The 26,964-nt window shown below is 45.1% G+C and overlaps 1 protein-coding gene across 4 annotated transcripts in view; it reads right to left on the reverse strand.

The window, feature by feature from the left end:
• RIOX2 (ribosomal oxygenase 2) overlaps nucleotides 1-17,023 on the reverse strand; it is a 32,425-nt gene extending 15,402 nt beyond the window's left edge. For 2 of the 4 annotated variants that reach the window (XM_043892635.1, XM_043892634.1), the window contains exons 1-4: nucleotides 16,932-17,023; nucleotides 10,239-10,707; nucleotides 4,886-5,005; nucleotides 3,650-3,778 (exon numbers count right to left, since the gene is read on the reverse strand). In XM_043892635.1, coding sequence (XP_043748570.1) covers nucleotides 3,650-3,778; nucleotides 4,886-5,005; nucleotides 10,239-10,670 — 681 coding nt within the window. In that variant the 5' untranslated portion in view covers nucleotides 10,671-10,707; nucleotides 16,932-17,023. Of the gene's footprint in view, nucleotides 1-3,649; nucleotides 3,779-4,885; nucleotides 5,006-10,238; nucleotides 10,708-14,772; nucleotides 15,044-16,931 lie in introns of those variants that run through there. The other 2 variants (XM_043892633.1, XM_043892632.1) reach the window with 1 other exon arrangement.
• Between the last annotated feature and the right edge of the window lie 9,941 nt (nucleotides 17,024-26,964).

Here is a 26,964-nt window from a genome sequence, read left to right on the forward strand (position 1 = left end):
TGGAGTACAAAATGAAGCAGGACGAAGGCTGACAGAGTTTTGCCAAGAGAATGCACTGGTCATAGCAAACACCCTCTTCCAGCAAAACAAGAGATGAGTCAACACATGGACTTCACCAGGTAGTTAATACTGATATCAGATTGATTATATTCTTTGCAACCAAAGATGGAGAAGCTCTATACAGTCAGCAAAAACAAGACCTGGAGCTAACTGTGGCTCAGATCATGAACTCCTTATTGCAAACTTCAGACTTAAATTGAAGAAAGTAGGGAAAACCACTAGGTCATTCAGTTATGACCTAAATAAAATTCCTTACGATTATACAGTGCAACTGACAAATAGATTCAAGGGATTAGATTTAGGTCATACCTGAATGGACAGAGTGCCTGAAGAACTATGGACAAAAGTTTGTAATATTGTACAGGAGCCAGTGATCAAAACCATCCCCAAGAAAAAGAAATGCAAAAAGGCAAAATGGTTGTCTGAGGAGGCCTTACAAACAGCTGAGAAAAGAAGAGAAGCGAAAGGCAAAGGAGAAAGGGAAAGATATACCCATCTGAATGCAGAGTTCCAAAGAATAGCAAGGAAAGATAAGAAAGCCTTCCTCAGCGATCAATGCAGAAATAGAGGAAAACAATAGAAAGGGAAAGATTAGAGATCTCTTCAAGAAAATTAGAGATACCAAGGGAACATTTCATGCCAAGAGGGGCACAATAAAGCACAGAAACAGTACGGACCTAACAGAAGCAGAAGATATTAAGAAGAGGTGGCAAGAATGAAAAAACTGTTCAAAAAAGGTCTTAATGACCCAGATAACCACGATGGTATAATCACTCACCTAGAGCCAGACATTCTGGAGTGTGAAGTGGGCCTTAGGAAACATGACTATGAACAAAGCTAGTGGAGGTGATGGAATTCCAGTTGAGCTATTTCAAGTCCTAAAAGATGATGCTGTGAAAGAGCTGCACTCAATATGCCCGCAAATTTGGAAAACTCAGCAGTGGCCATGGGACTGGAAAACATTTCAATCCCAAAGAAAGGCAATGCCAAAGAATATTCAAACTACTGCACAATTGTACTCATCTCACAAGCTAGCAAGGTAATGGTCAAAATCATTCACACTAGGCTTCAACAGTACAGGAACCGAGAACTTCCAGATGTACAAGGCGGATTTAGAAAAGGCAGAGGAACCAGAGATCAAGTTGCCAACATCCGCTGGATCACAGAAAAAGCAAAGGAATTCCATAAAAACATCTACTTCTACTTCATTCACTACAGTAAAGCCTTTGGCTGTGTGGATCATAACAAGCTGTGGAAAATTCTTAGAGATGGGAATACCAGACATTACCTGCCTCCTAAGAAACTTGTATGCAGGTCAAGAAGCACAGTTAGAAGTGGACATGAAATAATGAACTGGTTCAAAATTGGGAAAGGAATATGTCAAGGCTATATATTGTCACTCGGCTTATTTAACTTACACGCAGAATACATCATGCGAAATGTCAGGCTGGATGAGGTTCAAGCTGGAATCGAAGATTGCCAGGAGAAATAGCAATAACCTCAGATCTGCAGAGGTTATTGCCCTTATGGCAGAAAGTGAAGAGGAACTAAACAGCCTCTTGATGAAGGTCAAAGAGAAGAGTGAAAAAGCTGGCATAAAACTCAACATTCAAAAAAGTGAGATCTTGGCATCTGGTACTATCACTTCATGGCAAATAGATGGGGAAACAATGGAAACAGTGACAGAGTTTATTTTCTTGGGTTTCAAAATCACTGCGATGGTGACTGCAGTCATGAAATTACAAGACGCCTGCTCCTTGGAAGAAAAGCTATGACCAACCTACACAGCATATGAAAAAGGAGAGACATCACTTTCCCAACAAAGGTTCATATATTCAGAGCTATGGTTTTTCCAATAGTCTTGTACGGATATGAGAGCTGGATCATAAAGCTGAGTGCCAAAGAATTGATGCTTTTGAACCGTGGTATTAGAGAAGACTCTTCAGAGTCACTTGGACTGCAAGGAGACCCAACCAGTCAGTCCTAAAAGAAATCAACCCTGAACATTGACTAGAAAGACTGATGCTGAAGCTCCAATACTTTGGCCACCTGAGCTGAACAGCTGACTCATTGGAAAAGACCCTAATGCTGGGAAAGATAGAAGACAGAGGAGAAGGGGATGACAGAGCAGGAGAAGATGAGATGGTTGGATGGAAACACCGACTCAGTGAACCCCAGTTTGATCAAACTCAAGAGAGCGTCAGGGAAGCCTGGTATGCTGCAGTTCATGGAGTCACAAAGAATCAGACAAGACTGACCGACTGAACGACATCATCATAAACAGGGAGTTTTTCCCAGTTATGGCAGGCAGGCAGAGATTTTAAAATCAAGAAGCCACAAGGCACTGAGCAAGAATCAGAGGGGCTTCCCTGGTGGCAAAATGGTTAAGAATTTGCCTGCCAAGGCAGGGGACACGGTTTCAACCCCCGTGTCAAGGCTATATATATTGTCACTCTGCTTATTTAACACATATGCAGAGTACATCATGCAAAATGCCGGGCTGCACGAAGCTCAAGCTGGAATCAGTCCCACATTCTGCAAGGCAACTAAGCCCATGCACCACACAATGACTGAGCTCATGTGCTCCAGCTACTGAAGCCCACGCACCTGGAGCCCAAGCTCCGCACCAAGAGAAGCCACCGCAGGAGAAGCCCATGCACTGCAACGAGAGCACAGCCCCTGCTCGCTGGAACTAGACAAAGCCAGCACCAAGTGATGAAGACCCAGTGCAGCCGAAAGTAAGTAATTTAAAAAGAAAAAAAAACGAATTAGATACCAACTGTAATTTCAAGATGTAAGAAATACAAAAACAACCATATGCAAGCCCATCAGTTTGGTTAAAATCTTTGGAATGATTTAAATTAACTATTATCAAAAATAAATAAATAAATTAATTAACTATTATCATATTACCACTGAAGGAAATTAAATTTTGTTGAAATTAAGTTTTGTAGGAAAAGGTGTAAAACTGAGTTACACAGCTATTCTTATCCTAGACTTTGCTCTCAACACCCTGACCTGCCGGGGACTGGCTGTGATCCCACCCAGCTAACTGCTCCAGGACACACTTTCTCAGCAGCAAGATGCCAGCGAACCAGCACATGCTCGGGCCGCCTGGTTTTCTGGGGAAGGTCCCCTAAAGAGCCTTCATGATGACTCTTCTGACCCCTACATGCAGGAGGAAAGGGGTGCAAAGGGTCTACTGCAGTCAGGAGGAAAAGGGGGCGCCCGAATTTTACCAGCAAGAAAAACTGAGGGGTCGCTGACCATGCTCTCCTCAAGCAACCTACCACCCAGCGGTGACCACTGCCTTAGACCTGGAGAAGCTGCCCAAGGCCATGCCTTCCACTTTTACTCCAGAAAACTCAGTGGTTACCATATTCATAATTCATTCCTTTTGGACTCAGCATATGGAGACGTTTCCTCAGCTCACATCTGCAAAAGCATAAACCACCAGGTCTCCTTCCAAGCCCCCTCCCAGGGGCCACCTGGAATGGGAGCCCCCAAACTCCTGGACACGTTCTTGGGGGACCGTTACACAAACGCAAACCTCAAACCCAGCCTGGCGCGCACACTGGCAGGCCCGTACCTTGAGTGTGAACTCGTGTGTGGGCCTCCCGATCCTGTCCTCGGCCTCCAGGCTGTATTCCCGCGCCAGAGGCACCGTCGGCTGGTACAGACGCCAGTGCTTCTCTCCCTCCAGCTGCAGAATGAACACCTGCAGGGGACACAGGACCCCGGGGTGTCAGAGAGCCCCCACACTGCTCACGAGGCTCCTGGGCGCTGGCCCTCCCAGGGCTTAAACAAATCACAGCTCTGACATAAAAAAACAAAAGTAAAGGGTCACAGATATAGCTCGCTCCACTCTTAAAAGCTGCCACCACTGGCATTCACTTTTTAAAAACAGGTGACCGTGAACTCTGACACTGGAAGGCTGGTCCTTCCTTTCACTTCCCTAAAAGCCTCGCTGAGTTCTTTATATCCCATGATCTATCCCGCTATTCATTCCTCTAAATCTTCCATCAGACAGCGGGAAGCCCATAATCTCTGAGGGAAAAGCCAAGCTTCAGATATTACTGAGTGTCCAAAACCCTGAAGATAATCCCTGGCACATAGGAAAATGTCAAGTTTTTATTCTTCATTCAACCAAAGATGTTTTAAACTCCTGTTAGAAATATTAAAGGAAAAAAAAAAAAACTTTTGGAAAATGGATTGATATCAAATTGCTCTCAAGAGGAAAAGAGGTTTTCATTTCCTACTATCTCTGTGTTCACAGAATGTATCAGTACAAAAATAAAACTACGACATACCTAAGCCCAAGAGTTAACTTTTTTTGGCAGCAACACGAGAGTGAAATCAACATCCGTCAAGGCGCCAGTGCTTAAGCGAAACCATGACCTTCATTTAAGCAGCCCCAAGATTTTCACAAATGGAAAAAAGCATATATTTTTGGCAGCTACAGAAAAAGGACAAAATAAAAGCAGATGTATGGAACACTTGTGACCTCACCTTATTAAACTGTGAAATTAAAAGAAAAAAAATTCAATCACACTTCTCTGTAGAAAATTCAATCAATACATGTTTCGGAGGAATGTGCAGCTCTTTATATTTGTAAATAAACCATCTCTCCCCTTTCCAAAGGAGCAGGAAACCGGTTCAGTGGGGTTAATTTTGGTCCAACATCCCGGTGAGGGAGGTCAAGCTCTCTGGAGCCCACACAGGAAGAGTGGGCCCGGACCTGATGGACTGCTCAACCCCGACAACCCCACCTTCCTGGGCTGGTGGCCACTCCCTCGTCCCGCGGCCGGGCAGATCCCCCCCTCACCTCGACGTCATCGTAGTGGGGCGGCAGGCCCTGGGCTCCCGCTGGGGTGATGTACACGTTGGAGCCAACCAAGGAGCCGAAGAAGCACTCCAACTTCTCCTGGATCCTCCAGAGCTCGTCCTTGAGAAACCAAGGAGGGAGGAGGAGAGAAAAATACATCAGAAGTAAGGAATCTGTTCTTATCCGCTCAGCTAGTTTTATTGCACAGCTATTATGCTCTGTGCTAAGTCACTTCAGTTGTGTCCGACCCTTTGCAACCCTATGGACGAGCCCGCCAGGCTCCTCTGTGCATGGGATTCTCCAGGCAAGAACACTGGAGTGGGTTGCCACTTCCTTCTCCAATGCATGAAAGTGAAAAGTGAAAGTGAAGTCGCTCCGTTGTGTCTGACTCTTAGAGACCCCATGGACTGCAGCCCCCAGGCTCCTCCGTCCGTGGGATTTCCCAGGCAAGAGGACTCGGGTGGGCTGCCATTGGCAGGTGGGTTCTTTACCGCTAGCGCCACCTGGAAGCCCAGATGCTGGGACTTCAGCGGTGACTGAGCTGGCACCTCTGCCCTCAGGGACCTTCTGTCCCGAGCATGGACAGGAGGAGGTGACAGGGAGCCACAAAGGATTTCAGCCAGACGACGACACGACCCCATTCACACTTAGGAAAGGGCGCCTGGCTATGGCGTGGAGGAGACCAGACTGTGGGAAAAAGCAAGGGGCAGAGGTGGGGAAGCGACAGACGCAACAGCGCAGGCGGGGATGATCGGAGTGCGGGAGACGGCGAGGAGAAGAGTGAAAGTCAGGATGGGCCTGGCAGGCAGCCCTGCAGCACGCCCTGATGGCAGCGGCCTGGGAGTGGGCAGGCTGAGAGGGAAATACTCGGGGGGTTCTGACGAAGGCAGTTAGTTAGCTCCCAGCACCACTCAAGTGGGAAAGATCTGCTAAAGATGGAGTTTTCGGGGGGAAAAAGTAAAGCTGTACATTAGAAATGCTACATATGAGCTGCTAAGACCCCCGTGTGCCGGCTGGCTAGGTCTGAAGTTCAGGCAAGATGAAGGGTGTGGGTCGGGGAACTGCCCAACGAAAGGGTCCTGAGAGCAAAGGGGGCAGAAATGACCAACTGGGAAGGGGGACAGGCGGCGGGCGGGGGGCGGGGAACACTCCCCTCTCTCCGGTCACTAACTAGCTCTCCAGGACCCACGTCAGACTGAGGGGCCCAGCCAGGAGCCACATACTCCTGCGGGAAGGAAACCTGACTGTCCCAGGCAGGGGAGGGGAAGAAAGGCAGAGCCGGGCCGCGTGGGGACCTGCACTTTCTGTGCGCCAGGCTTCACCTACTTCAGCGACACGGCCCTCCCAGCAACCCTCCCTCTGGGTGGGTACCGCCACCCTGTGGGTGCCCATCCACACCGACGAGGAAGGAGGCCTGCCAACGGTGGATCCAGGGTTCACGTTCATGCAGCCTGGCTGAGGAGCCCACCCCCATAACCACGACGCTACTGTAAAGAAAAATTGCCTGCAAAGAACACCGCAGAAGCCCAGCTTTTAAGCATCCACACATGCAGAGCCCGGCACACAGAAGATATTGAAAGGATCTGCTGAGTGAACGATGGCCATGGCTTAGAAGTCAACGTTACCCACTGGAGTGAAAAAAAAAAAAATTAAAAATACCAAGTGGGAAAGAACTGGGTCAGCATTAAACAAGCTTTGGGAGACATTTCCATATAAGCCATTGAGCTACTCTACCTATAGAGCTCAAGGTTTCTGTTTAACACAAGAAGAATAATTCAATGGCACCTGAAGAGCTCCAAAGAGCTCACAGCTCTCCCAAGCAATCTAATGTTCACCTGGGAGCGGCCAGCAGGATGTGTAATCACATTTGTACGTAACTGTCTCTCTCTGCATCTATCGCTGATGGCCTGAGTCCCATATGGGTGACTTTATGGCTCCCAGCTGAAGTTTCTGGGTCTATAATTAAGAAGCACATGTCTCCTTCTTCTTAAAGGTTACAGAAAACTCTATCATTTGTACAAGTTTTTCACTTCACTTTTAGATTCTCAATCTGCCAAGTGTGGCCCACTAGAAAGAGATCTGGAGTCAACCCGTCTCAGCTCAGGTTGTAGCTACAAGCTAGATGACTTCATCTTCTTCATCTGTGAAAGGAGGACTCCCACTCTAAGACTGTGAGAAACAGCGTAAAACTATCTCAAATTCTGTTTCAACTGCACAACACTGTACGAGTGTCACAGCTTCGCAGCACTGACTTAGGCACAAACAAGGCTCCTGAAACCTGTCTCCTTTGACCCCTGTCCCCCAGCTGTGTCTGGAGCTGCTAAGGAGGACCCCAGAACAACGGAAAGGTGAGCGGGGGAGGCCCTCTCCTCTGCACCGACCTTCCTGCAGGATCAGCTGGATACAATGGTCAAGCCCAGAAGCCCACACTAACACCTAAAGAAAAGTGAAAACAAACATGCCAAAAGCCCAACTCCATTTCAGGGAGGATCTTTAGACACATGGTTCGGAACATGTTTTAATTCTGAAGTTAGAAATCCTTCCTTTGTAGTTGTGTAAGTCACAACTGTGAACTCATTTCTTTCATGTAAAGTGGAGACCACAGTGATGGCCTCAGTTATTTCAAATGTGTGTTGGAAGATTCAAAACTGAATATGTGTAAATATTTGGTTAACTCATCTGGACACCTGATACACAGATTACCCAAAGCAGGTGGGGACCAGCCTACCCCTCTCTGGTTACCGCCTCACTCATTTCCAGATGAACTAGGCCCATAAGCTGTGCCCATTCTGTGGCGTGACCGAGAAAGTGCTGACTCCGAGTCCTTCAACCCGGACAATGAGGAACTGCCTCTAGACTTCTCTATCCTGATATCAGTATGTCCAATAGTAAACACACGCAACACTGAATCTGCTCACATTATAATACTCAGAACCCAGCTTCCTGTGTAGAGAGTGAACTCCAGCAGTTTATAGATTTCTCAAGTTCTGGTGGTGGAAGGTCAGAGGGGAAAAAAAACCACAAACGGGGCTTCCCTGGTGGCTCAGTAGTGAAGACTCTGCCTGCCGATGCAGGAGACATGGGTTCCATCCCTGATCCAGGGAGGTCCCATGTGCCGCAGAGCGACTACGTTTGGGCATCACAACTACTGAGCCTGTGGTCTGGGGCCTGGGGCCACAGCTACTGAAGCCTATGTGTCCTAGAACCCATGTTCTACAACAAGAGAAGCCATCACAATGAGACGCCCTCGCGCTGCAGGAAAGAGAAGCCGCCCACTCACTGCAACGAGACAAAAAGCCTGCATCGCCACACAGAACCAGCAGAGCCAAAAGTAAAATAAATAATTAAAAAAAAAACACCCCACAAATAATCAGGATGCCTCCTAGCCTAGCCTGGGGGTGTGAGTTGAAACTGGGAGAGCTCATCCTTCCTGCTTTAAGAAACATGACTTAAAGAGCTGAGTCAACAGGGCAAAGGAAACAGTCCTGGCCACTTGAAACTGGGGAAGAGAAGTGTGCAGCACTTAAGCAGAAAATGACAGCCACAGAGGACGCCACGTACATGCCAAACAGTAATTTTCTGCTGGTCTGCGAACAAATTACATGTAATCAGCATCACTGATCTTTTCTATTCATAGTTCTTCAGTATCTAAAAACTACTTTTTTTTTTTCTTTAAGTGCTACTTCTAACCAAGCAAAGAGTCAAGGACTAGCTCAGAGGGAAGTACCACAATGTACAGATTTTCTGAATGCAAATCATGACTTGGTCTGCAAGTGATTTATAAATTGCCTTCAGGTAGGATGCCCAAAAGGGTGGCATCCCAGGGACATTTCAGCTGCTCATGACTGCCCAAGATGGACTATCTGGAATGAGGACGTGTACTGAAAAGTCTAAGAGTACTTGTACTTTATCCAGAACACAAATAGTACAAAATCCTACAGACAAGGGAAAGGCATTCACAGATGAGGGAGGCCTAATGGATCTAATAAGGCACCTCAAGATCTATAATGACAAGCATTACTAGAGCTCTGATGACAGAGTCCGAGGAGCTGCCACGCAGCCAGAAGCTACCTCAGTGTGGGACCGGACATGCTGCTCTCCTCCTCCTCAAAGCTGGCATCTGACTCAGCTAAGGGTCACAGAGGGGGATTTCTGGATGGGGATAAGACTTTTTTTCTAAAACTCAGAAAGGGCCTTCAATTGTTGGACAGCTGTCCTGTAAAAATCTCAAACATCTAAGAGATGCTTTCAAATTATGGTGCTGGAGAAGACTGTTGAGAGTCCCTTAGACTGCAAGGAGATCAACCCAGTCAATCCTAAAGGAAATCAACCCTGAATCTTCACTGGAAGGACTGATGCTGAAGCTGAAGCTCCAATACTTTGGGCCACCTGATGGGAAGAGCCGACTCATTAGAAACGACCCTGATGCTGAGAAAGACTGAAGGGAGGAAGAGAGAGGGCAACAGAGGATGAGATGATTGGATGGCATCACCGACTCAACAGACATGAGTTTGAGCAAACTCCAGGACATAGTGAAGGACAGGGAAGCCTGGAGTGCTATAGTCCATGGGGTCACAAGGACAAAGAGTCAGACACACAACTTAGCAACTGAACAACAACTACGAGAGATTAGCTCATCCTAAATCTACGTTTTATAAACGCAGAGACTGGGCACAGAAGCAGCAGATTATTTCTCAAATGTCAATCACTGATATAGAATAAATAAAAGGTTAGTCAGTCGTGAAATCCAAGCTACCCTCCACCTACGACTGCCCCCCACCCACCTCAGGAGTTCCAGGACCTACTCTCAGAGCCAGCCTGGTGGGGCTGTCAACAGGGGTGAAGTCTCTTCCATAAATGTGCATCTAGTACATGGTCTGGTCACTGCTCGGAAGCCTCTGCTAACGAGATGTGGGCAGCAGAGGGAGGCAACTTTAAGAATAAGATGATCACCTTGATGCTATCATGCCTCACGTTATGGTGAGGAAACAATCCAAAAAGAAATGTCCACCATGGATCAAAACAAAACCCAGCCCATAGGAATACTCCTGGAGGTGTGATGTCACTTTAACAAACTTTATAAACCTGCAATGTAATTTACTTTTTGTAGCTCAATGACACTGAACCGTGTCCACCCTGAGCTGTTGCAGATTCTAACCGTTCAACCAAAAGGGAACATAAAAAAAAAAATCACTGCAGTTGGAATGCATTTGAAGAACAAACAGGTGTTGGCCCTTGTGAAACTGGCAGGAGACTAATCATCACCAAAACGGATTTGCCCCTGAGCTGATCCGTGGCCAAATGTTAGTACTTTGATACACACGAGGACTCTGCCCCTGGGAGAGTCTGTTACCTTAAATCTCTGAGGTTGGTGAAACTGAATTGTGGCCCTTTTCTGATCAAAATCTTTTCTCAGCTGGAGAAAGTGCACTCTGCCATCTTTATTTAAAACCTTCTTCTTCCCGTGGACACAGCGGCAGACGTTCACGTCTCTGCCGTAGTACATCCCCCGGCGGCACAGACTCTTCAGATCAGAGAGCCTGAACAGGGATTGGTAGTATGTGGCCGACGCAGGGTCGTCTCTCTGGATGAGGAGGGGTTTCTGCTCCCAGAATTCCTTGAAAAACGTCTCTGTCTTGATGGGCGCGATGAAACTTTCAAAGAGGCCACTGGGGCTGTTGAAGTCCAAAGGGGAAGAAGGGCCACAGGCTGCCTCCACCTTCGCCTGCTTAGGAACAGGCCCTTCTTCCTCCCCGTCCCCTGCAGGCCTTGCTTTCTTTGGCATCGCTGTCTTCAAGTCAAGGCAGTGAGGAAATGCAAACCTGTCAGAAGAACAAGACCCATGTGTTTAGGTTTCCCGGGGCCGGTGTCAGAGGACCACGTACACGCGCCCAGCATGAACCGTAAGCCCTGCGTGTGCACTCTTCCTAACTCAAGGCCGCTTCCTCCAGGATCGGCATACAACGTGAAGCCAAGACCATTTCTTCCAGGGTATGATTCGGCCTCAGACACCACGCAGAGCACAGAGAAAGGGAAGCCTGCTTCCTTGCACCCAAGCACTAAGTCATGGAATTCATTACTTATTGAGGCATAATTAGCCCAAGTTAAATGATGCAACTATCTCAGCAGTTTCTAGTCACGGTTTTGGCCTGTGGCCATTGACAAAGCAAAGTCAAAATCTTAAAACTTGGCTTTAATCAGCACCAGGTCCCAAATCTAATTAGATGCAACCGAGTCATAAACACTTGACTCAATCAAGAGCCGCCCACAGCCAGGCCTCCTAGCCACCGCCCCGCCCTTGGCCGCTGTCCCGGGGGCCACCTGGGCCAGTGGCGCCACCTGCTGGCGAAAGCAAGGCACTGCCCGCTCCCAAGTCCTCAAGCACCTGGACTGCCTCACTTCAAACCTCAGCTTACTCCTGAAAATTGCCACTTCATCAGAAACATCCCATTAAAAATAAAACAAAAAATTAGACACTGAAATTGAAGGGTAAAGACAGTCATACCCCACGGCTTTTAAAAAGCTGTAACTTTTTAACTAAAACGAGGCATACTGAAATGGCAACATCAACGTCCAACGCAGCCCTCCACCCTCCAGGTGTGCACACATCCCCGGGAGCACAGGTCTCAGTGGGACTGAGATTCTGCATCTTCAGCAAGCCCACAGGTAATGATGCTGGGTCACAGACCACACTTGAGTAGCAAGAGGATCGACCTTCCTAGTATTGCCGAAGGTCTCTCAGAACGGCAAGACCAAGCCACAGCTGTGGTCACCTTTACATGCAGGGGCCCTTCATCTGGATTTCAAGAATAATACTTCAACTATAGGAGTTCCCTGAAACAGCAAAACTCTATTTTAAGTACATTTATTTCTAGGGGAGAGGGTCCACTGTTTTTACCAGATTCTTAAAAAAGCCCCCATCCCCCAAAAAGATTAAGAAGCATTGTGCTTATTAAAAAAAAATTTTTTTTCCCAAAGACTGGTAATTTATTTATAAATGTTATGCTTTCCTATGTTGTTGGGCTATCAAGAATTTTCTGCTCTTCTGTCATGATAACTAAGCCATATTTCAGCTACACTGTGGACTGAGAAGAATTAATGGTCTGGTCTGGGAAGTACATATCCGAACAACACGTTACACATTGCAACAATAATCTACAAATTTATAATTGATAAATTCAGGATAAATCTAGAAAATAAACTTAGAGTTAATCCCTTTGTCTAGTGTATGAGCCCACTAGTCACTTAGTGGCCATCCTGCTGATCAGATCAACTGCTTCAGTATCAAGCTTGTGCTCACATGACTCTCATTTTACTTGATAATGGCCCCAAAGTGCACGAGTAATGATGCTGGCAATTCGGATATTCCCTTACCGTGCCTAATTCATAAATTAAAGTTTATTATAGCTATCTGTGAACAGGGAAAATGCACAGTTCATATAGACTTCATCACCACCCATGGTTTCAGGCATCTTTGGGGGACCTTAAAACATTATCAGCCATGGATAAGGAGGCACTACTGTGTAAAACTCATTAGTGGCCTCATTTTAGCTTCTAAATTTTGTGCCCACAAACAGTTCCTTCAAAAGATCAAGTGGTTTTGATAGGAAACACAGGACCAAGTGTTTACAATACAAATTGATACTAAAAGCTTGCATGGAAGAGTAAGGGCTTAAGCTTTTTTCCTGGGCTGGGGGGGGGGGGGGGGGGGGGGGCGACTTCCTATTCCTTTTAAGTTAAACAGATCAGTTTGCTTTCTCAACTGAAGAATCAAAACTTTGATAAGACAAAGTACTGCTACTACTTGGAGCCCAAAAGTGAGGTAGAAATACAAGGACAAATGAAAGCAGACTGGGTGAAGAGCACTGCTTTTGCAAAACTGAGTTACCTACCACCCCTTGAGGACTTCCCTGGTGCCTCGGTGGTAAAGAATCCGCCTGCAGTGTGGGAGACCCAGGTTCAATCCCTGGGTTGGGAAGATCCCTGGAGGAGGGAACGGCAACCCACTACAGTATTCTTGCTTGGAAAATTCCATGGACAGAGGAGCCTGGCAGGCCGCAGTCCATGGGGTTCCGAAGAGTTGGACACGACTGAACACACGTGTGCACTATCCCCTGAAAGTCAGCATGTGCAGATGTCTGGGCTGGGAACCTCGATTTCAGAAGTGTTCCTAACACCACTAACTGAAAAGAGGACTCACTGTGACTACGCTCTTTGGACAAACAGTGTGATGATATGTCGTTATAGGGCAGGCAGAGGTATCTACATGATGAGACCCCAGTAAAAGCCCCGGACACTGAACGTCTAATGAGCTCCCTGGCTGGCAGCATTTCACACGTGCTGTCACGACTAGCTGCTGCAGCCGTGAAGCGCTTGGTCTCCACCTGCTGTAATAAATTAGCTGTGAGTCCTAGCAAACCACTGGCCCAGGGGATGGTTTAGGGACCCCTGACATATTGTTCACATTTAATTATTAAAAACTGTTAGGCTGCCTCAGAAGGTCTGCGTCATTAAAGGTACTCAGTAATGAAAAAGCAATGTCATATTCAGCCACACATTTCTTATCCCTCACAACTGGTCACCTTAAAATTTATTTAAGGAATGCAAGCAGCAAGAAGATGTAAACAAAAGGTTTGTTTTGTTTAAGCACAATATACGAACACAGTATAAGCATATTCACTAGAAAGTGTGGTGAAACAAAGTGTGCAGAATACTTCAGCCAAAAAATAAGATCACTTGAAGCATTTTTCCCATCCACAATCAGTAACAAAATAAATCCCAACAGTGCATAACAAATGCTTTTGTTAGAATATGAATTTCACTACTTTTACTGCCAAAACTTACATCATTTATTGTTTCTCTGTGTTATTATTGAAATGATTTGAGGCTCAGTTAATTGGAACCTAGCTTAGAGGTTACTAGGCTTACTAATAGAAACTTACTATTTCTCTGATTCTCACATTACCCATATTGTAAGACAACCATTCTTTTTAACAGCTTGTGGGAGGTCGAGAGGAGAACAGATGACATACTCCACCACATTAAACACACATAAATAGTAAGCTCTATCACAATTTCAGAAACAAAAAGTTAAAAAAAAAAAAAAAAGGTGTGTCTTGAAAGAAATATAGGAACTAAACAAGAGAATACTTTGGAAAAATACAGCCAACACAAGCCTGCCTCTAAACCTCACAGACCACCCAAACAGAAGTTAAGAGTAAATATTTTTATAAAGCTACAAGAGAAGAAAAAGCCAGCATTTAAAAAGCATCTGTTTCCAATTTGAGTTGACTATAGCATTAGAGGCTTCCCAGGTGGCGCTAGTGGTAAAGAACCCACCTGCCAACGCAGGTTCGATCCCTGGGTTTGTGAAGATCCCTTGGAGGGGGACATGGCAACCCATTCCAGTATTCTCGCCTGGAGAATCCCGTGGACAGAGGAGCATGGTGGGCTACACTTCATGGGAACACAAAGGGTCGGATACAACTCAAGTGACTTAGCAGCAGCATAGCATTGAAGTATAAAAATATTAAATCAAAAGAAAAGATTCAAGGTTTGTATTTTACTAACTGCCCACAGATGAAACACAGCCACTAATCTAAACAATTAGAAGGATTAAACTCCACAAGAAAATCAATATTGATACCCATTCTACAGCCAGCAAACACAGACAAAATCTTTATATTTTTAAGTGCCCTAACGTTCTCTTCTATGGTAATAGTCACTGACCAGAAGTCTTAAGGCAGGACATCTATCTGCACGTTCCCAGAGCTAGTACAGAGCAGGGCACATAGGAGGGTCCTCAAACCCTTGCTGAGTGCATATTTTTTTCACCTTTTTCACCTTTTGGATACAATTTTGGAGGGAAAGAATCTCAAAAGCCTTACATAAAACAGAGTTGGGGAAAACAGATGGTTTGTTCAGTGGGGATTATTCTTATGATGGCAGCTCAAGCTTGGGTAGTCCAGTCCTCTCAGAGCACCAACCAGGAGACGGAGGTGTGTCTTTTAATCTCCAGAGCTGAGTTTTACAGTTCAGTCACTCAGTCGTGTCCAACTCTTTGCGACCCCATGAATCGCAGCACGCCAGGCCTCCTTGTCCATCACCAACTCCCGGAGTTTACTCAAACTCATGTCCATCAAGTCGGTGATGCCATCCAGCCATCTCATCCTGTCTTACAGACTGTAGTCAAATCACCAAGAAAGCTTGTTAGTATGCAAATTTCTGGGCCCCTTATCAAGTCTATTTAGTTAGCATTTCTGGGAGCCAAGGCCCAGAAACCTGCAGTAATTCAGTCAAAACAAAACAAAAAAAATTTTTTTTTAAGTTATCCACAGGAATTTTAGATCCACTAACATAGATGTGAGAGTTGGACTGTGAAGAAAACTGAGCGTGGAAAACTTGATGCTTTTGAACTGTGGTGTGGGAGAAGACTCTTGAGAGTCCCTTGGACTGCAAGGAGATCCAACCAGTCCATCCTAAAGGAGATCAGTCTCCTGGGTGTTCATTGGAAGGACTGATGCTGAAGCTGAAACTCCAATACTTTGGCCACCTCATGCGAAGAGTTGACTCACCGGAAAAGACCCTGATGCTGGGAGGGATTGGGGGCAGGAGGAGAAGGGGACGACAGAGGATGAGATGGCTGGATGGCATCACCGACTCGATGGACATGAGTTTGAGTAAGCTCTGGGAGTTGGTGATGGACAGAGAGGCCTGGCGTGCTGCGATTCATGGGGTCGCAAACAGTCGGATACGACTGAGCAACTGAACTGAACTGAACATAGCGGAAGATCTAGGCAAACTCAAGCTCAGTTAATTACACTCAAATAAGCTGACAGAAATGATAAATCATCACCTGTAACAAGGCTGCCTAGGCCAATCTAAAAGATTTCTCTGGGGGGATGTTTACCAAAACAGACAGGAAAAAGCAGTTCTCCTATTGACCTAAAGCAGTGATTGGCACTTATCATTTCAGTTCTATCTTAGAAATAATGGATTGAACCTCATTAATATATTTTAGTAATCATGACTTGTTACAATGGATGGGGGCTGAGGACCAAAACTATCCAAGCAATGGTGGACGCTTGATAAATCAGGTTTTTCCACTTAAAGATGAGCCCAGTGAAATCAAAGGCCTGGCACTGAATTGACAGCTGATTTTTGGAGTAGTCAGGAGGCTTCCCAGATGGTGCAGCGGTAAAGAATCTGCCTGCTAATGCAGGAGATCCAGGTTCCATCCCTGGGTTGGGAAGATCCCTTGGAGAAGGGAATGGCTACCCACTCCAGTATTCTTGCCTGGAGAAACCATGGGCAGAGGAGCCTGGCGGATACAGCCTATGGGGTCGCAAAGAGTCGGACATGACTGACCACTCACGCAGGCACGCACTGGAGATAGCGAAGTCTGTGATCCCCAAGCCAACACTTCCTGAAAACACAGTGAACCACCAACCTGATCTCATTAACCCGATGGATGACCCAACAGCAGTCGGGGACCTGTTCTAGAAATATTCAGTGACGAAAGAATGACTGGGAGCGTAAGCTGTCATTTTAAAGTCAGGGTGGGGCGAGAAAAAGGCAGCTGTCTCTGCCCGAACTTCAGGTTTCCCTGCGGTAAAGCGCGGGGCTCTTAGGCCCGCCTGGGAGCACAGCCCACGTGGTGGCCGCGCTCCCAGACCGCCGGCCACGAGGGCGAAAGCGGGCATCACGCTCGCTGCGAAACCTGCGAACTTTCGTGTGCTCGTCCAGTCTCGTGACCACCGGCCGAGCACGTGGCTTCTCTCAGTGCCTAGGCCCCTCCAGACCCTAACCCCGGATCTGAGCGGCGCCGTGCCGGGGATCGGAGAGCGCGCCGGCGCGCGCGTCCCGGGACCGGCGACCACCAGCGCTTTCCGGTCCGAGCCGGGGTGCACCAACGCTCCCAGCCCGAGTCGTGTGGTTCCCCCAACCCGGATTTTGCTCCACCCACACTCGCGCTTGGGCGTCGGGAGAATGAGCACCATCCCAGACAGCCTAGAGGCGGACGCCAGGCCGGGACGGATGCACTCACCGGATTCAAGCCAGCTGCGCGAGGCCTGCAGCGGAACAGGCGGCGGCGCGGGCCGGGGGCGGGGCGGGGCGGCTCGGGTCGGGGGCGGGGCGGGGCGGGGGCGGGGCGGCGCGGGCCGGGGCGGGGCGGGGGCGGGGCGGCGCGGGGGGGGGCGGGGCGGCGCGGACCGGGGGCGGGGCGGCGCGGGCCGGGGGCGGGGCGGCGCGGCGCTGTGCGCGCATGCTCGGGGAGGCCCCTCCTGCTCTGAGCGGGCCTCCCGGCTGGCCAACCGACGGCGATAGGGGCCACTCCTAGTGTCTAGGTGCGGAGGGGTGTTCGGAGTTCATGCCCGTAGATTTCTTTTTTTGCTATTAAAGGAAATAAATGAGGGATTTTCTTGATTGGTGAAGGATGAGGCTCAGGATCTGGGGGGACGTGATCTAGTACAATCCTGTTCCTTTAATGAATGGAGAAACTGAGGCCGGGAAGAGGGAAGTGAGCTGCCCAGGTTTAAGGGGCTAGTTAGTGGTCCAGGTTCTCCATCTCTTTCTTTGGGGCGCTCTGCTACGCTGTGTTGCTTTGTACTAAGTCAACTGTAATTTCTATCATGTTGCTCCCGGAGAGAGAATCCTGATTTAAAAAGGATACTGGAAATTCTTGAGACCGGCTGTAAAAGCAAAGAACAAAGAGGAATTATTTGAGTAACTAAGGCCTAACACACTCCTTTTGACTCATCAGGACTTTTGGGCAGGGAGGCGTGGAACCAGTGGGCAGAGGATCGACTGCTCACCTGTGCTCTGGCCTGTGCAATTCTTTGCTCTCCAGACAGCCGGGACACAAAGGAAGTCCTTATTTCATTCTGTTAAGATGATTGAGACCAGAAGCTGTTTCTGATGGTCAAGTGACAAGCCAATGGGAACAACGTATACCCTTATCTTATGCTTGCCAAAACTAACAATACCAAATATTTCCAAAAATGAATGCATAAACTGATGAAATAACTTGTATAGGCATATACCTAATGAAATTCTTACTTGAAATTTCAATGAAAGCCCTAAAACAGGAGACATCTACCATTGTTGAACACATACCATTTCCCAGGCACTTTTAAAAACTGTGTACTCAAACTTACTAATCCATACAAAAATCTACCAGAAGAATGCTACAGTTATCTCATTTTGCATGGGAGGAAAAGGAGGTACCAGGAGACTAAGTTATTAGCCAAAGGCAGGCTTTCTTACCATGGGCACTGCTGACATTTGGGGCTGATAATTCTTTCTTGTATGGAGATGACCTGCATTGTAGCAGCATCCCTGGCCTCTACCCCTTAGATGCTAGTGGTACCCACACCAAGTTGTGACATCCAAAAATGTCTCTAGACCCTACATAATTTCTCTGTGGCGAACCACTACCTTAGTAGCAGTCCCCACCCAGCGTTTAACTTCATACTGTCGTGCAGTTACACGCCACACTTCTCAGGAGGAGGTGCTCAATACTGCCCTGCAGGACTCACTGAGAAGGCCTGAACAGGTTCCATGAGCAGCACCCACAGCCAGAGTATATAAAGAGAAGACTGGAAACTGAAGGGCAGATTGTGCATCAGCGTAGCAGAGATTGCGGTAGCATTTCCCTTCCTCCCCCAAGACAACTGGCAGGGACTCCTGAGCCAACAGAGAGACCTGGGGCATCCGCAGGCAGCTGGCTGTTTGCTGAGCGGTGGGCTGTGCTGGTCTGCAATCACAGGAGTCCCAGTGTGTTTACAAAGGTCTTGGATCCCTGAGTCGTGCCTGTGGAGTTGAGGGAATGCCTTGTGAACGGAAACCCAGATGGCTGCTTCTTGCCTGGAGGATCCTGAAGGAGGGGGCAGCGCTCTGAGGCCCAAGTGCACCTCTAGCATCCTTTGTCAAGTCAAGGACCATTGAGCATCTTCTCGGTGGAGTGGGTGGTGTGCAAAGTACCTGGGTTTGGTACATCTGGATGGTACCCTGTCAAAGAGAGTGACGTAGCAGGTGATGAAGGCCAAGCATTAAGAGGCTGAGGGGTCCACTGGCATGGGCCGGAAAGGAGGTATGGGGCCACAGGAGGTCAGTCAGCGGTCTCAGGGTGAATTTCAACGCACCCCAATGTGCAGACCGCCAAAAGAACCTTTGTCTGCATCACTTGAAAACTTCAACATCTGAACAGCTGTATCAGGGCCAACTATATAATTGGTGGAGCTCAGTGTGAAATGAAAGCATGGAGCTGCTTCTTCCAAAGGGAGGGGTAAAGTGAAAGTGTTAGTCACTCAGTTGTGTCCGACTCTTTGTGACCCATACACTGTAGTCTGTCAGGCTCCTCTTTCCATGGAATCTCCAGGCAAGGATACTGGAGTGGGTAGCCATTCCCTTCTCCAGGGAATCTTCCTGGCCCAGGTATCGAACTTGAGTCTCCTGCATTGCAGGCAGATCCTTTATTGTCTGAGCCACCAGGGAAGTCCAAGGTAGGGGTAAAGTGTCATTAAAGATACTCAGAATTAAAATGGTTCCTTTCTTTGGCCTCCTCTCTCTCTCTTACAATGGTGCTGTTTTCAAGTTGCGGTATTTAATGTCATGTTCTTGGGAGCATAGGAAAACCTGAAAGGTGAGTGCAGACACGCAGGAGGGCCCTTCAGTGCTTCTTGGAGCCACGTATGCACAGGAGCACCCGCCTCACAGGCTGTCGAGTTCTCCCACCTGTTAAACACTGGTGCCATACTGCTGTGCCCTGGCCAGGCGTGGGGAAACCAATTCCTGGGGCACTGGTCACAGCCCCAACCCACAGCAAACCAGCTGAAGACTTCAGCCTTCCACCGGGGGCACACTCCTTACCTGGACGGGGTGGTTAGAGGCTTGCCCCAGTCCAGTCACCCCCCAAACACGCCATGGCCCTGCCAGCCCAGGGCAGTTACACGGTGTGGGATGTGCACACGGTCCAACCCCCCCTCCCACCCCGGGTCTGTGTACCTGCCTCTCCCGGGGCAGAGGGAAGCCAGGGACATTGGTTGCCATGGGGATGGGGGTTGGGTGGGGAGTCTGAGAAAGCAAGGTCCAGAACCGATCTCACAGGTGGGAGGCAAAGGGGCACGTGCCAAGCCTGGTACATGCCAGTTGTTCCAAAAGACTTCCCTTCAAAAACAGAGTCAGAGATTATGTTATTCACAATTTCAAGATAGCCACTGCAGAGTTAAACTCCAAGGGTGAGGCCCTGTGTGAGGGCGCTGGTTGTCTGCCCAAGGCAGGCCCTACCTGCTACCCAGAGGACATCAACAAAGTCAGCTCAAAGACATATCATTTCAGTAAAAGACTTGCCAGTTCTTTCCCTGTTCCTCCCCATCCCTTCCTGGCCCCTGAACCTGGTGGAATGGGAGGAGGGTGGGAGGCAGGGAGGGATGAAAGAGCGGATTCTACATTATTCCTTGGACAGTTTCCTCAATTCAGGGTGCAGGCCTGAGCTGGCGGGAGGGAAAACAGACCTGAATCAGTCTATGCTGATTAGTATCACTAAGCAGCTAAAGTTAGTATCGCTGTTATCAAAGTGAATGTTTGGTGTGTGTATTGTATGCTTGTTGACTGACTGACTGGATTGATTGACAATTCAAAGTATCCAAGAGGCAATGGAATTCACCTGAGAAGTCAGCAAGGGGAAGAGAAGGAATCACCAATAAAGCGTGTTTGATAATGACTGATGAAAAATACAGCCATTTTCTGCTGGTACCTCCAAGTTCCAATTGTTTTGCATAAAACTATGGTTCAACAATGTGATAAATGGTAACCAAGTGGAACTCACTGGAAATTTCCCACCAGTAAAATCACTGTATAAAAGGGGCAAATGATAAAGTCATAAAAGTAATTTGAAATGGGTTATTTGCATCAAGATGGCATATTGTATTGATTGCTTAGTGACCGTCGTGTAATTTAATTGCTTTGATTACCCAAAGACACATCATTTTTTGTTCAAATGAGCAATAGTTATCTGATTGCATCGATCTAGACCAGGATATTATCCAAAATAATCAAAGATAATTAACTCTACATTCAAATCCAAATCTTTTCCCAAGATATATGGGACTTTTAAGACTTCGTTTTATGGATCAGTCACATTTTCAGCTTCCACCTTGGCCTTTCCTTTGTTTTATTTTTCTCTCCTACATCAAATTCATATTATCTTTACCGGTCATATTAAATTATTAGAGCTTGCGTTCACAAAGCCTTCTCTTTTCTGTCTACCTGAATTGCATATTTATTTAAAAGGTGTTTATCATGATCCAAGCGAGCCTCCTTTCACCTTGATTCACCATTTAATTTAAATATGACCTCATTCAAGATACATCTAATTAACAAAACATATTTTAAGTTATTTTGGGGTGGTATGATAGCTCTAAAAATGTATTTAATGAGTGGTGTTAATAACACTTCTTTATTAAAGTGCAAAATGCTTGAAACACCTGCATTAATGCTCTCTGAAGAAAAGAAGAAATCAATGTGGATGCAAGAACTTCCTTTCTTCAGATGCCTTGTTCAGCTAGTTTTCTTGGAGCTATTAGAATGTATATGTCACTTTTAAAGGACACAGGCTTGCATATCAACCTCAGAAAGCCTTATTAGTTCACCCTAGGTTTAAAAATAGTTGGTAATGACATTATAACTTCATCTACTTTTGACTGCCTAAGGCAAAAAGTGATCAGCTAAGTAGCACAAATTTGTAGAAAGCCTTTGAAGCACTCTTGTACAAATAAGTTTCTACATTAATCCTAGGTTTAAAAGTAATAGCTCATCCTTCAAAAGACCTGATAATAAAACACAGTCCAGTTTTTTCCCTAAAACAAATTAGGTAGCGATATATTGAAAAGAAAACTGGTAATTTTTTCCCAGTGACTGTGAAATCTGTCATCACCTTTGGCCCCATTGTTGACCAAAAGCATTACGATTAAGCAGGGGATTGAAGAACACCTGATGATGCTGAACATTTTCTGCAGCTCCTGTGTTCTTGCAAAGCATAGCAAAGGTTGAAACCCACCCTCACCATTTTATTTTCTGAGAACTGGCCACCTTGCTTTCATACATTCTGAGTTAACCCCCACCATTGCCTTTCCTCAGTGGATATGACTCTCTTGTTTCTCTCTTGTTTATAGCTCTCTTTGGATTTCTCAGTCCCCTTCCTTTTCTTTGAGATGTTCCTAATTACGAGCATCCTTCCTATTGCAATAGCCTTAAAAAAAAAAAAATCTCCTTAATTATACCATGCATTTTGTCTCTTATAACTTCTTTACAAGAGGAAAAAAATATTCAAGTTTTTTAATCAAATCCAGGGAAGTCAAACTGCAATTGGAAAGTGATAGGACTTTGAGGAGACGGGAATACCAGACCATAGTACCTGCCTCCTGAGAAACCTGTATGCAGGACAAGAAGCAACAGTTAGAACTGGACATGGAACAATGGACTGGTTCCAAACTGGGAAAGGAGTACAAGACTTGTCACCCTGCTTGTTTAACTTATATGCAGAGTACATCATACAAAATGCTGGGCTGGATGACTCACAAGAGGGAATCAAGATTGCTGGGAGAAATATCTACAACCTCATATATATGTATGCAGATCTCAGTGAAGAGGAAATAAAGAGCCTCTTGATGAAGGTGAAAGAGGAAAGTGAAAAAGCTGGCTTAAAACTCAACATTCAAAAAACTAAGATCATGGCATCCGGTCCCATCACTTCATGGCAAATAGATGGGGAAAAGTGGAAACAGTGTCAGATTTCATTTTCTTGGGCTCCAAAATCACTGCAGACAGTGGTTGCAGTCATGAAATTAAAAGACACTTGATACTTTGAAGAAAAACTATGACAAACCTAGACAGCATTTTAAAAAGCAAAGACCACTTTGCCAACAAAGGTCCATGTGGTTAAAGGTATGGTTTTTCCAGTAGTCATGTATAGATGTGAAAGTTGGACCATAAAGAAGGCTAAGCGCCAAAGAATTGATGCTTTTGAACTATGGTGCTGGAGAAGACTTGAGAATCCCTTGGACAGCAAAGATATCAAACCAATCAATTCTAAAGGAAATCAACTCTAAATATTCATTGGAAGGACTGATGCTGAAGCTGAAACTCCAGTACTTTGGCCACCTGATGCAAAGAGCCATCTCATTGGAAAAGACCCTGATGCTGGGAAAGATGGAGGGCAAGAGAAGAGAGAAGGGGGCAACAGAGGATGAGCCGGTTGGATGGCATCACCGACTCAATGGGCATGAGTTTGAGCAAACTCAGGGAGATGGGACAGGGAAGCCAGGCATGCTGCAGTTCAAAAGAGTCAGACACAGTTTACCAAGTGAACAACGACAGGACTTGGAAGTTAGGCAGGACTTTACAGTTTGATCTAGTGTTTTAAAACAATGTTTACAAGAAGAGAGTGGGTGGCTCCATCAAAGTGAGGTCATTGGGAACGTAACTGACTGTTTTGCCTAAGTTCCTGCCAGGAAATAACAGGAACACCAGGTATAGAATTTTAGTTGAAATGGCAATTTCCTTACTACCTCCTTCTCTTGCTTCTTTGAGGATGTTACTTAATCTCATTGAAATTTTGACCTTCAGCATAAAATAGAAGTAGATATAATTATTTTCCTCATTAATATTCATGTAAAAAAGGTACATGTGCATTTATGTGTGTGATTTGAACAAGCTTATGAGTGGCACAGAACAAAACGAGAAATCTCATTCATGAAAACTCACCCGCTTGCAAGGATTAAGACAATGTACCATAAACTATGATTTTGTAGCAACTCATAGGCAACTATTTGTAATCTCCATTGTTTTCCTACTTACAAAGATGGTTTATGGCAGCAATAAAATCATGGAAGGAAGCCAGATTCCAACAAATTGGACTGCTTTAATGTAAGTATTTTATACAATACTGAAACTTTTTCTATACACAGGGCATGTCAGGGGATATATATTCATACATGAGGGCTCGGCTTTGGGGGAAAAAAATGAACTTAAAATAAAAAGTTCCTTCAGTAACAGTAATCTATACCCAAGGGCTTCCAGATAGATAGGTGAGTCTGACATGGCAGATTCTAATAGCAAACAGGGATTCTACAAAGAGAATAAATGCTGAAACTTGGATATGGCTAGAAACTTCATTTGTTTCTAAAACAATGTCACTTATCAATATTTTTTATGCTACTAATTGCAACCCATTATAATAGCATACAGTGGAAAATAAAGCAAATGTCCCATAAGAGATGGGTGAAGTAAACGGTGGTATACTCAGTGAGTTGTTCTGTGTGGATAAAGATTAGTTTGGCTGGAGGCGGGGGTGGGGGGTGGGGGAGGGGGGAGAATGGCATAGCTGTCAATGAAAAAAATCAAACAAATTGAAAAAAATATTCCTTATAATCCAAGGAAGAAAACCTGGCTAAAAACAGCACAGTTTAGACACATTTTCAAACAGAATGTATGTTGAATAAGTCAGGGAGTTATCCCTCTTCGGTTACTGTATCCCCAACAGTGTTTGGTATGAGGTAAGTGAGTAAAGTCGCTCAGTCGTGTCCAACTCTTTGCAGCCCCATGGACTATACAGTCCATGGAATTCTCCAGGCCAGAATACTGGAGTGGGTAGCCTTTCTCTTCTCCAGGGGATCTTCCCAGCCCAGGGATCAAACCCAGGTCTCCTGAGTTGCAGGTGTATTCTTTACCAGCTGAGCCACAAGGGAAGCCCATGACATAAGGGTTTACATCAATAAATGAAAATGCATACAAAATGATTTTGTTAGAAATATATAATGTTATGCATAGAAAAACTCTAAGAATATTCATTAAAATGAAAACTTTAGGTGGATTTTGTTTGCTGATTGGTGTTTTTAATTTTTATAATAAAATTGTATTTCTTTTGTAATCAGAAAAAAAAACAATAAAGTTAAAATATATCTGCTCATAGGTTTTTTAGCACAATCCTTATAAAATAGCCTGTTTCTAAATTTAGTCAGTTTATAGAGCTGGCTGGCTTTTTCTTAAGCTTGGAAAGCAACTTATTTTCTGAAATCCTCCTATTTTATCCAAGCTTATCCCCTCAGCAAACAATCACACACAGTCTGCTCCAGACTGTAATCAGTAAATGAAGTGAAAATCACAATGAGGTAACCATTATATGCTGTCTGTCACTCACAGATTTCCCAGGTAAGTGTGACTTCATTTTTCATGAAATAAGAACCAAACCCAGAAACCCTGTTGCTCCCCAGCAGAAATGAAACTCACAGAAAGAGCTCTGTCCTCACTATTATCAAGAAGTCACTGATCTGAAAAGAAAACGAGCTAAAATCCTAGCAGCTTACTCTGAACGCTCCAATGATTCTCTTGAGCAGCAAATATATTTTAGGCATTTATTACTGAAAAATAAAATGTCTCTGTTTCTAGACATTAACAAAAGTTACGTTTGGTTGGCCAACAATTGTGCATTAATGGTCCTCGAGAGGAATGCCGAGTGTAAATGCAGTGTGATAGAGACTCATTTTTCTAGTCTAGATTGCCAAATGTATTCAATGATGCATTTGATTTTAAATTGTGAAATGAATATGCCCAAGGGAAGCATTAGATGTCCTGAATGTTACAGTTCAAATAGAAGAAAGGAGGCAATATCTGAAAAACTAGAGAGTCAGAAGGGAACTGTGTAGATCTGCTTTGTTCATTTGCAGATTTGTCTCCCTCTTTTTTTTGCGGGGGGTTATCAATTATATACAGAGTATATCAGAAGCAGAAATGTTAATCCAACTATAGTATTTTGCTTAAATAATAGCTACAAATTCTCAAAGATCCACTTAGGATATTAATCTGCTTTACATTTTGAAAATATAATCCTAGAAAATATTATCCCTTTTAAGTCATGCTTAAAAACTATTTAATAGCGGGTTTTTAAATTTTATTTATTGTCTATCTCCAATCAAATAGAGAAAGTTTTAAAATAAATTAACCTAGCACAACTCTGGACAGTTTCCTAGAAAAATATAATCCTTAGAAAGTTTTGAAAGAATTGGAGAGTTTTATTAAGAAAACAGAATGAAATATCCCCAAATTAGCCTGCCCATGAGGGAAATCATAATAGAAAAAGAATTTGCACCCAAGAGGAAAATAAGTTTTTAGAACATTATGTCATTAACAATAGAGAACCAAAACCAATGTTTTTGGTAAACAAGTAGGGCGTTATTTGTCTCTTCACCTGGCATGAAATAATTCAAATAATTTTAGTTCAATTTATGGTTAAAAAATAAATGGCAAGACACTTGAAAGTAATACACTGTTTATTTCCCTTAATTCAATCCCAGAAATAAAAATAGGATGAGAAATATTTCATACCTCCTATCAAGAGCTTATCTCTAAATGGAATCTTTTTCACAAAAACTCAACATGAGAACATGCACACTGTCAATCTACAAAGTGAATGCTGATCATTGGAGGTTTTTTCTACTTACCAAACATTTATTTAATACCCACCTGACCCTATTTACTTAGTTCAACCAAAGTTACTAAAGATCGCTACAGGATACATAAATTTCATTCAGTGTTTTCCACTCAACCCCATGTCTGGAAGTATCTCTAATAGTTTATAAATTAAGAGTGCACATCCCATTGTGGATGTTCTTTTGGCATCCCTTTCACAGAACCTCGGTAGCACAGTACATATACCTCTACTTTAACATCCATTACATTTATTATTTACTATAGCTGCCATTTCACTGTTCCTACTCTGCTGTGCATTGACCGATGGCAGGAATGTCATTTTGTATTCATTCTTTTAGTATATATGACACCTAATAAAGTACCCAGCACATGTAGGAGGTCAATAAACATTTGGTAAACAAAGGAAACTAATTAAATACCTCCGAAAAGGTATGAAAGCTATAACTACAAGATGCTATTATTGAAAATTAATGTGTAATATCAACTTCATATTAGGATGGGAAGACTGACGTTTAGATTTTGTGTCCTGCTTCGCGTCAATAATGCATGAAACAATAGTAAAATAGGATAAAAGACGTGATTGGAGACAG

This window comes from Cervus elaphus, chromosome 31 (genome assembly GCF_910594005.1).
Source record: "Cervus elaphus chromosome 31, mCerEla1.1, whole genome shotgun sequence".
Taxonomy (NCBI): Eukaryota; Metazoa; Chordata; class Mammalia; order Artiodactyla; family Cervidae; genus Cervus; species Cervus elaphus.